The 10,103-nt window shown below is 52.7% G+C and overlaps 2 protein-coding genes across 10 annotated transcripts; one reads left to right on the forward strand and one right to left on the reverse strand.

Moving 5' to 3' along the window:
* The first annotated feature begins 1,060 nt into the window (after window positions 1-1,060).
* On the forward strand, window positions 1,061-3,748 carry EMC9 (ER membrane protein complex subunit 9). Of its 7 annotated transcripts, none has more exons than XM_023227321.2 (6): window positions 1,061-1,268; window positions 1,390-1,599; window positions 1,741-1,817; window positions 3,086-3,155; window positions 3,247-3,341; window positions 3,505-3,748. In XM_023227321.2, the coding sequence occupies exons 2-6, from the start codon at window positions 1,402-1,404 to the stop codon at window positions 3,695-3,697; spliced, it is 633 nt and encodes a 210-aa protein (XP_023083089.1). In that variant the 5' UTR covers window positions 1,061-1,268; window positions 1,390-1,401; the 3' UTR covers window positions 3,698-3,748. The 7 variants fall into 7 exon arrangements, with proteins under 7 accessions (XP_023083089.1, XP_023083088.1, XP_023083085.1 ...); XM_023227317.2 differs by having other exon boundaries at window positions 1,062-1,268; window positions 2,884-3,155; XM_023227319.2 differs by having other exon boundaries at window positions 1,062-1,268; window positions 2,911-3,155.
* PSME1 (proteasome activator subunit 1) lies at window positions 3,740-6,622 on the reverse strand. 3 transcript variants are annotated; one of them, XM_023227315.2, is made up of 11 exons: window positions 6,429-6,622; window positions 5,682-5,714; window positions 5,497-5,559; window positions 5,273-5,383; window positions 5,139-5,184; window positions 4,907-5,004; window positions 4,587-4,655; window positions 4,441-4,508; window positions 4,300-4,354; window positions 4,139-4,225; window positions 3,743-3,971 (listed from the first exon to the last, which is right to left on the reverse strand). In XM_023227315.2, the coding sequence occupies exons 1-11, from the start codon at window positions 6,465-6,467 to the stop codon at window positions 3,891-3,893; spliced, it is 750 nt and encodes a 249-aa protein (XP_023083083.1). In that variant the 5' UTR covers window positions 6,468-6,622; the 3' UTR covers window positions 3,743-3,890. The 3 variants fall into 3 exon arrangements, with proteins under 3 accessions (XP_023083081.1, XP_023083083.1, XP_023083084.1); XM_023227313.1 differs by having other exon boundaries at window positions 3,740-4,225; XM_023227316.2 differs by lacking the exon at window positions 4,587-4,655.
* Window positions 6,623-10,103: the final 3,481 nt, after the last annotated feature.

The following is a 10,103-nucleotide window of genomic DNA, read 5'->3' on the forward strand; positions in this document are numbered from 1 at the left end:
GGACTCCTTTTTTTTTTTGAGATGGAGTCTTGCTCTGTCGCCCAGTGGGAGTACAATGGCATGATCTTGGCTTACTGCAACCTCTGTCTCCCGGGTTCAAGCAATTCTCCTGCCTCAGCCTCTCGAGTAGCTGGGAGTACAGGCGTGTGCCACCACACCTGACTAAGTTTTTGTATTTTTAGTAGAGACGGGGTTTCGCCATGTTGGCCAGGCTGGTCTCGAACTCTTGACCTCAGGTGATCCACCCACCTCGGCCTCACAAAGTGCTGGCATTGCAAGGCGTGAACCACTGCTCCTGGCCTGGACTTCTTAAGGGCTGGGAGGGAAAAAAATAATGCTTCCAAGGGCATTGTGGTGAAGGAAATACACCACAGGACATTATGAGAATGATTAATCTGTAAGTTTTTCTTCCTGTGCTCCCCTACACCCCCTTCAGCAAATCACTGTCTTTTTCTCTGCTTTTCAAGATTCAGCCCTGGGCTGAAGACAAGGGTTCCTTTGCTGTGATCTTGCTATAAACTCCATGGGATTGTTCTTTAATTCAGGGCCTTATCCTGTCATAAAATATGAGATGAGAACGTGCTGCGAAGCACTGGACAGGCTGGAAGCCTGCCCCCATACAGATCTCATTAAAACCTTAAAGGAACATGGGCGAAAGATAAACCAAGGGCAAGAAAACCTGCAGTCGCGAAGGTAACACGGATCATTAGTGACAGAGCCGATCTAGAGTACAGATCCACTCGTCCTATAATAGGCGCAAGGCGGTCTGCTTTGCCCGCAGCCCTTCGGAACACCCGGCTACGGCCTAGCGCTCCATCCCCGGGGCCTCGGCGGAGCAGGTGGTGGTGGGCAACACAGGTTAACAGGCAAAGCCAACCAGCAACGAGAGCGGAAGTCGGGGAACCTAGCCAATAAGAGTGCGAGCAATTTTCTTTGCTTCACAATGGTGGGTTCTTTCCAGTCCGCTGGAGACAAAGGCGGGGCAAGCTTGGGGCGCGGCCGCTGATTGGACAACTTGAAAGCCTTTAGCCCTATCAAGGAGCACCACGTGGGCGGGACTCCAGGTGCCAGTTCTACAGGGAACTGCAGCTTGCCCTGTCTCCCGGGCAGGCGCTGAGTCGCAGCCGCCCGCTAGGGGCTCGGGAAGGTGGGGCTCGGATGCAATCGGGACCTCCTCCTTGGCTGGGCCGCGGGCGGACTCCCAGACCCCGGGCACCGGGAGCCGGCGGGCTACCTGCGAGTCGAGTTAGCGTTGTCGCCGAACCGAAGTGAGAGGGCACCGGGAAGGGTCAAAGAGGGTGCCGAAGCGCTGGAGGGAGCTTCACGGACGCGAGCTAGGCACTGGCTCGCCTAATTCGGCACTAATCCGGCTTGCTGCTTCCCGGCCAGGCCCCGCTCGCTATGGGGGAGGTGGAGATCTCGGCCCTGGCCTACGTGAAGATGTGCCTGCATGCTGCCCGGTACCCACACGCCGCAGTCAACGGGCTGTTTCTGGCGCCAGCGCCGCGGTCCGGAGAATGCCTGTGCCTCACCGACTGTGTGCCCCTCTTCCACAGCCACCTGGCCCTGTCCGTCATGTTGGAGGTCGCCCTCAACCAGGTGCCTCCGTTGGATGCCCATCCCCCACCGCGAACCCACCCAACACCCCAGCCCAAGTTAATCCCCGGTCCCTTGGCAGCAGTGCGCATCCACAAAGCCAGCGGCACAATTTAATTACTGATGGCCCCTTTCCCACGACAGGTGGATGTGTGGGGAGCACAGGCCGGTCTGGTGGTGGCTGGTTACTACCATGCCAATGCAGCTGTGGACGACCAGAGGTGAGTGGCGTAGCCAGAGGAAGAAGGAAAGGATTATGGGGAGTTGCGGGTTGGAGGAATAGAGGGCGAGGATGCGTGGGGCGGTGGGTGGAGGGAGGCGCACAAGATGAACTAAGGTCATTCCTTCTATCTTTCCTTCATCAAACGCTTAGGAGCAGGGTTTTTACACCAGGCACTATGCTGGGTACTGGAGTGAGGAAATATAAAGATGAATAGGACAGAGCCCTGCCCTGGAGTGCCGTTGGGGCGGGGAGGACAACTGTGTATCAACAGACTGAATTTTTTTTTTTTTTTTTTTTGAGACGAAGTCCCGCTCTGTCGCCCAGGCTGGAGTGCAGTGGCGCAATCTCGGCTCACTGCAACCTCCACCTCCTGGATTCAGGATTCTTCTGCCTCAGCCTCTCGAGTAGCTGGGATCACAGATGAGAGCCACCATGCCTGGCTTTTTATTATTATTATTTTTATTTCTTTGTTTTTAGTAGAGAGGGGGTTTCGCCATGTTGGCCAGGCTGGTCTAGAACCTGACCTCAGGTGATCCATGAGCTTCAGCCTCCCAAAGTGCTGGGATTACAGGCGTGAGCCACCACTCCTGGCCAACAGACTGATCTTGCTTTAACTGAGGTGTCCCCCAGGTGCTGAAAGAACAGAGAAATCCCAACCAGCAACTTCAAAAATAAGGCAGTTTCCTTATATATATAGGAAAAGACAATTATATATATATATAAATCATATACATGAAGCAGATTAGAGAGACTGTTTTGTAATTTGCGTTTCTCCTTCACTTAATAAATACTTGACATCATCCCATTTCCACAACAAGATCTACCTTTCCCTAACAGCTGTATAGTCTGAATATGGATGTACTATAATTTATTTAATGCTTCAAACATTGAGGTTGTTTCCAATGTTTTATTACAGACACTGTCCTATTATTACCATAAATTCTTTATAAGTAGAATTTCTGGGTTAGCATATGTATAGTATGTAGTATGTATACAGTTTCAATTTGGATGGTTATGCCAAATTACCTTCCAAAAAGACCACCTTTGGTTTCCACTCTCACCAGCAGTATCTGAGCACCTGTTTCCCACAGCACTCAAGCATCAAGCAGTCGTACATCAAGCATCCAGCAGGCCTGATCCCCGCAGGCCACCTACAGGGAAAGGCCACAGCTGCGCCCACATCTATGAGACCTGGGAGGCCCAGCTCAAACGGATGGGTTTTGCCCACAGTTGGCTCCTCACTCCTCTGATCTTCCCTCTACACAGCCCTGGGCCCCTGGCCTTGAAAATTGCTGGGCGAATTGCAGATTTCTTCCCTGATGCAGTACTTATTATGGTGAGACTTGGGTTTCTGGGTGGGGAGGTGAAAAGAAAGTAGGGTGGGGGGGACCCTTGAAACTCTCACTTGCCCTTCTTTGTCCACTCAGTTGGATAATCAGAAACTGGTGCCTCAGCCTCGTGTGCCCCCGGTCATCGTCCTGGAGAACCAAGGTCTCCGCTGGGTCCCTAAGGATAAGAACTTGTGAGTACCCCACTCCCTCTCTCTCTTCTTAGAAGCCCAAGATTCCTGGGTCTCCTCTGTCCTTGGCCCTGCCCCAAGGGTCTCTCTCTAGACCCAATCTCTGTCAAGTCTGTGTCTGACCCCACTACTTGCTGTTTGACCTCCATGGGGGTTGCTATTTCAGAGTGATGTGGAGGGACTGGGAAGAGTCACGGCAGATGGTGGGAGCTCTACTGGAAGATCGGGCCCACCAGCACCTTGTGGACTTTGACTGCCACCTTGACGACATCCGGCAGGACTGGACCAACCAGCGGCTCAACACTCAAATCACCCAGTGGGTTGGTCCCACTAATGGAAATGGAAATGGAAATGCCTGAGCCAGGGCCGGCAGGGTCCACATCCAATAAAGAGACTTGGGCTGATGGGCAGTGGTATAACTATATTTATTGTGCCTGGGAGGCAAGGTGAGGGAAAAATCTCAACAGAAGCAAATTTGGGGAAAATCTGGAGTCCCCAGTAAAAAGCAGGAAGGTCTCTGCTGTACCCATCCCAGAATGGGAGAGAGGGCTCTCAATAGATCATTCCCTTTGTTTCTCCCCTGGGCTTCTTGAGCTTCTCGAAGTTCTTCAGGATGATGTCATATAACACAGCCTACAGGGAGGAGTGGAGGTCAGTCAGAGGCCTCCAGTGGCTCTGTGCCCCATTTCTAGCCTTGTGGAGAAGCTGAGCTTTGCCACCCTTAACCCCCAGCCTGCAGGGTCAGGGAGTGCGTGGCCTGAGAAAGCTGCCTCTGCCCACCCCTGCCCTCGCCTCCTCACATAAGCATTGCGGATCTCCATGACCATCAGCCGGATGTCCCGGTACTCTGCCTCATCCAGCTCGTGCACCAGCTGCCGATAATCACCCTGTGGGAAGCTCGGGTCAGGCCTGACCTTACATGAGTCCTTCCCTCATGCACCCTGACCTGGGCCTCACCTACCACATGGGGCTGCTTGGCTGCTTTAGTCACTGCATCACCACGCTCAGAGAAATACCTGTGGAAGGAGAAGTGTGTATGGAGTAGAAGAAGAAGGAGGTCTCTGTCCCAAAACAGACAGTGTGTACATGGGTGGTCACTCACTTAGAGATTTGGGTGTGGAAGCCTTCTAGCTTGGTGTGGAGGCTGGTCATCAGTTCAAACACCTTCTCCTAGGGAAAAAAAGCAAGGGGGAAAGTGGAAGGAAGCATGGACTAGGAAAGAGCAGGGAAGTGGGGCAGCGCTCTCACCTGGACAGCCACTCCAAAATTGTTACCATCCTCAATCCGAGGTATCTGCAGTTGCAACCAGGTGGTGACCTGGGAAGAGGGAATGGCATAATGCCACATCAGCCCTCTACCCAATTCCCAGTTTCATATTCTCCCTTGCTTCCCTCCCCACACTGGGTGGAGGCATGCCAGGTCTCTCCTGAGCCTCAGAGCCCGGACTTCTGGTTTCACTTGCTGTGCCCTCTCTTGCTAAAACCTGGCATGTGCCAAGCCCTAAATGGCAGGGACTAAGAGGACAATGGTTTGACTTAAAGCCTGAGAGTTGAAGGGGGAGGGCCTACCAGGTTGAGCTGCTCAATGACATCCTTGATCTCAGGCTTCAAGCGCTGCAGAAGGACCAAGATCTTTTCATTGCAGTTCACTGGGCCACAGGGAGGACCTAGAGAGTGAGCAATGGGTCAGTCACATGATTGAGCCTGTGTGAGGGTTGAAGGGGAGAATGGAAAGAAAGCCTCAGGAGGAGCTCCTGTGGGTGGGACTCAAGTCTCTTCCCACAATTGTGGTTTCAAGTACCTTTGTCTTCATCCTCCCCCTTCTTCTTTTCATTCTTGTCTTCCTTCTGCAGAAAGAGAGGGGCTCATGAGAGTCAGGACTAAGGTTGATTACCCCCATGGTTGGATCCCTTCTCCCAGGTCTTCCCAGCTTGCCTCCTGCTGTTTCTTCCGTTCCTCTTTCTCTTTCTCCTTGACTGGATCAGGCACTGGGATGTCCAACGGGGCCTTCAGATTGCTCAAGTTGGCTTCATTGAGAGCTGGCTCCTGGTGTAGGGTGGGAGGAGGGCTGGAGGTGAGGGGGTTCCTCTCACCTCACTCTCACAGCCGGGACCCTTCTCTTGGCCTTTACTCCCTAGCTCCCTGCCCAGCCGCGGTACCTTTAAAAATGCATCCAGCTCAGAAATCTTCTTGGGGAAATAGCTCCCGAGCAGGTTCTCTGTCTGTGTGTGAGGTGGGATGGAGAAGGATGGGAGTCAGCATCAAATGCCCATCCTAGGTGGTGAGGCAGGGTTGAGCAGTAGGAGTTGGGCAGGGGTGGGGCCACTGATGGGGCATGTCTTACCTTGGTACAGAGGTCTTCACGAAACACATCCACCTGTGGGGCACATGCATCCCTTCAGAAACTTGGCTTTAAGGCCAGTTCATTTGAGGACAATTCCCTTAGGGTTATGTAGGGCCTGACCTGGGGAAGGGTGGAGGGGATCCCTCTAAGGCCAGACCTGAAGAAAGCGAGATGGATGCCTGTAGGGTGGGCTGGGGTGGTGGAGGAGTGGAACTCTGCAGACCTGGATCTACGGACAGTGAAATGGGCATCCCTAGGGCTGGATGTGGGGGATGAGAACATTCCCGGCGGTGAAGGGCCAGTGGTTCACGTGAGAACAGATCCCTGGGGTCGCCTGGCAGGTGTGAGGAGGGGTGCTGAGAGCCCTCTGCAAGCAGGACAGGACGGGGTGGGCCGCGGGACCCTCCCTGAGGGAAAGGCCAGGAGGTAGCTGGGGCAGTCCCGCATCCAGTCTGTGTGTGGCCCCGGCTCCAGGCCAGCAGAGTCCCCCTCCACGCCAGCTCTCCGCTTCACCTCACCCCACAGAACCACGGCCGCCTCGCCTGTTCCCGCAGGCAGCAGTCACCGCCCTCCCCGGGGCGCAGGTGCTCCGGTGGACTGCCCCTGATTTGTGTGGGAGTCTGGGGGGCGCCAGCTCGGTGGACTGCCCCTGATTTGTGTGGGAGTCTGGGGGGCGGGTCGGGGATGCCCCCGGCCGCTCGAGCCACGCCTCCCCAGTGGGCCCTTTCTAGACCCCGCGGCGCTCACCTTGGCTTGGGCCTCGGGCTGGACCCTGAGCGTGGCCATGACCGGGACGGGGGACCTAGCGCCGCACGAGGAGCGGAGTGGGCACCGCGAAGGGAAAGCGAAAGCGGCGCTCGCACCACTCACGGCCTTCCTGGGTAGTGGGGCGGGGAGGGCTGGAGGAGGCGGGGTCAGCCCCGCCAGCGAGAGGGGCAGTGCCGCAGAGGAGGGCGGTGGGTGCGGCTCCCCCTAGCGCGCACAACCTGCCTCGCGAGGGCCAGTTTCCAGCCTCCCCACCCCCGCCGGCCGGGTCCCCGCCTCCCGCCTCCCGCCTCCCGCCACCCGCCATCTGAGGACGCCGGGTCCTCCCATCGCCTAGTCTAAGCCAGTCTCTCCGCGCCCCGCCCTCCACCTCCCGCCTCCCAACTGGCTCCCCACCTGCTCTCTTCTTCCCCTGCTCCGTCTGGGACAGATAAGCCTTACTTAGGGCTCTTCTGTCTTTCCCCAGAGATGGAATAAGACCTGGCCTCTCTTTCCTAGCCTTGCTAGCGTGGGCCTCTGGCTCTGCCGACATCCTCCGCACCTGTAGCAACACCGGCACCAGAGCCGACAGCATCCCTATCCAAGCCCGGACCAGCTCTCTCCTGGACCACCGCGGCATATGCCATTCTACAACCCACTCTCACGGAGCAGCGGGTTCATGCCTCTGTCTGGCTTAAAACCCTTTCTCAGCTGCCTGTTGACCTTAGAATGAAATCCAAAAAGCTGTTGCACCTGTCTCCCCTTTAAGTTCACTTTCTACTGCTTGCCCCTTCATTCATTACACTTGCAAATACTCGGGCTATTTGTTTCCCAAATGTGTCATGTTCATTCCTGCCTCAGGGCCTTTGCCCTTGCTAATAATCCCTTTTTCTAAAACACCCTTACCCTGGGTGTTGTCATTCGGTTCTCAGTTTAGATGTCACCTCTTCAGAGACAACTATTTTCATCATCCTCTATAAGGAACCTCCCTCCAAATGCATTACAAATCAGCCTATTTTAGTACATTCATAGCATTTATCTCTGATATTAGACCGGTTCCCCCCCCCCCCCCAGGATAATTCACTGATTTAAACCAGGTTTTGGCAAACTGTGTGTCTGTGTGTGTGTGTTGGGGGACAGAGTCTCACTCTGTCGCCCAGGGTGAAGTGCAGTGGCACGATCTCAGCTTACTGCAACCTCCGCCTGCTGGGTTCAAGCAATTCTCCTGGTTCAGCCTTCACAGTAGCTGGGACTACAGGCGCGTCCCACCACGCTTGGCTATTTTTGTATTTTTAGTGGAGATGGGGTTTCACCATGTTAGCCAGGATGGACTCGATATGCCGACCTCGTGATCCGCCTGCCTCGGCCTCCCAAAGTGCTGGAATTACAGGCATGAGCCACTGCATCTGGCCAGCTTTTTCTATAAAGAGCCAGAGAGTAAATTGTAGGCTTTATGGGCCTTACAGTGTCTCTCTACTCAACTCTGCCATTGTAGCAGGAAAGCTGCCATATGTAAATGAATTAGTATGGTGAGATTAATAAAACTTTACAGACACTGGACTTTGAATTTCATGGATTTTTTCCTGTAATAAAATATTCTTTTCCTTTTGCTTTTCCAACCATTAAAAAATGTAAAAACGGCCAGGCACAGTGGCTCATGCCTGTAATCCCAGCACTTTGGGAGGCCAAAGTGGGCAGATCACTTGAGGTCAGGAGTTCGAGACCAGCCTGGCCAACATGGTGAAACCCTGTCCCTACTAAAAATTCAAACACTAGACAGGTGTGGTGGTGGGGGCCTGTAATCCCAGCAACTCGGGAGGTTGAGGCAGGAGATCACTTGAACCTGGGAAGTGGAGTTTGCAGTGAGCCAAAATTGTACTCCAGCCTGGGCAACAGAGTGAGACTCTGTCTCAAAATAATAATAATAAAAATGTAAACAACGTTTTACCTTTTTTTAAAAAAAAATTTTTGTAGAGACAGGGTCTCACCATCTTGCCCAGGCTAGTCTCAAACTCCTGGGCTCAAGTGATCCTCTTGCCTCAGCCTCCCAAAGTGCTGGGATTATACTGCTATCACCACCAGGTCTCTGCCTTAAAAAAAAAAAAAAAAAATATATATATATATATATATACATATATATATATATATATAATTATTTAATTATTAGCTCGCAGGTCATACAGAAACTGGCCACAGGAGGGTTTAGCCAAAGTTTGAGGAATTAGCCAAAGTTTGCTAATTCCTGGTTTAGAGGATAGATGATATACTCATATTGCCTAGCTTTGTAATCATGGCTCCTCTGTTTATTAGTTGTGAACAAGTTACTTAACTTCTGTGTCTCAGTGTTTGCAACTGCACAATGGGAACATTAGTATCTCGATTTTTCTTTTTTTCCAATCAAGATCAGTACAACCTACCTCATACTTTTATTGTTGTGTGGACCAAATGTGTTAACTTTTTTTTTTTTTTTTTGAGACAAGAGTTTTGCTCTTGTTGCCCAGAGGGAGAGCAGTGGCGCGACCTCCACCTCCCAGGTTCAAGCGATTCTCCTGACTCAGCCTCCCAAGTAGCTGGGATTACAGGCGCCTGCCATCATGCCTAATTTTTTTTTTTTTTTTTTTTGTATTTTTAGTAGAGATGGAGTTTCACCATGTTGGTCAGGCTGGTTTTGAACTCCTGACCTCAAGTGATCTGCCCACCTCGGCCTCCCAAAGTGCTAGGATTATAGGCGTGAGCCACCGCGCCTGGCCGTCTGTGTTAACTTTTATGAAGAACTTACAGACACTTAGAAAAGTGCCTGGCAGGCCGGGCACGGTGGCTCAAGCCTGTAATCCCAGCACTTTGGGAGGCCGAGACGGGCGGATCACAAGGTCAGGAGATCGAGACCATCCTGGTTAACACGGTGAAACCCCGTCTCTACTAAAATACAAAAAATTAGCCGGGCGTGTTGGCGGGCGCCTGTAGTCCCAGCTACTCGGGAGGCTGAGTCAGGAGAATGGCGTGAACCCGGGAGGCGGAGCTTGCAGTGAGCTGAGATCCGGCCACTGCACTCCAGCCTGGGCGACAGAGCGAGACTCCGTCTCAAAAAAAAAAAAAAAAAAAAGAAAAGTGCCTGGCACAGAGTAAACGCAGTGCAAGTGTTTTGCTATTATTTGTGTGTCTATTATCTGCCTTCCCCAGTTAGCGCATATGCCTCCAAACAGCAAAAATCTTGTCTTATTTACATGGCATAGAACTATGCTCAGCTCAATAAACATTTGTTAAATAGATGAGCACATACAGACCCCCTACGGGGAAGACAGGGTAGGAAGAGTCCCTGAGAGGAGTGCCCAGATAGATAGGTGGGCCCCTGAAGAGGGAGAGTGGAGATTCAGTGGAGAAGGCAGGAAAAACAATCAAACAGGCTGGAGATGGAGCAACTACTCAGCAAGAATGATGCCCACACCGGAGGGCATCATTACCTGCGTTAGAAGCACCATTCCTGGATATCTCAGTCCCCAGATAGCTTGAAGTTTGCAAAAACTAGGAGACTGAAAGGACAGTTGGAGGGATGGAGGTCAAGCATAAGGAAGGACACTCAAGGTTGATGAGAGCAAGGAATGGCTGGGAAACCCTAGTGACTACCAGACCCTCTTCCCACCCTTTCAAGGACCCAACCAAATGATGAGAGGAGCCAGA

The sequence above is a fragment of the Piliocolobus tephrosceles genome, chromosome 6, assembly GCF_002776525.5.
Source record: "Piliocolobus tephrosceles isolate RC106 chromosome 6, ASM277652v3, whole genome shotgun sequence".
In the NCBI taxonomy this organism is placed as follows: domain Eukaryota; kingdom Metazoa; phylum Chordata; class Mammalia; order Primates; family Cercopithecidae; genus Piliocolobus; species Piliocolobus tephrosceles.

Excerpts from the sequence above, each read along its gene's own strand:
- PSME1 (XM_023227313.1), bottom strand. The coding sequence starts at position 6,467 with ATGGCCACGCTCAGGGTCCAGCCCGAGGCCCAAGCCAAG. Across the intron at positions 5,384-5,496 it reads AGCTGGATGCATTTTTAAAG|GAGCCAGCTCTCAATGAAGC; the intron begins GTACCGCGGCTG and ends ACCCTACACCAG. Across the intron at positions 5,005-5,138 it reads GGGGGAGGATGAAGACAAAG|GTCCTCCCTGTGGCCCAGTG; the intron begins GTACTTGAAACC and ends CTCACTCTCTAG.
- EMC9 (XM_031935812.1), top strand. The coding sequence starts at position 1,451 with ATGCTGCCCGGTACCCACACGCCGCAGTCAACGGGCTGTTTCTGGCGC. Across the intron at positions 1,818-2,883 it reads GCAGCTGTGGACGACCAGAG|CAGTATCTGAGCACCTGTTT; the intron begins GTGAGTGGCGTA and ends CACTCTCACCAG. Across the intron at positions 3,342-3,504 it reads GTCCCTAAGGATAAGAACTT|AGTGATGTGGAGGGACTGGG; the intron begins GTGAGTACCCCA and ends TTGCTATTTCAG.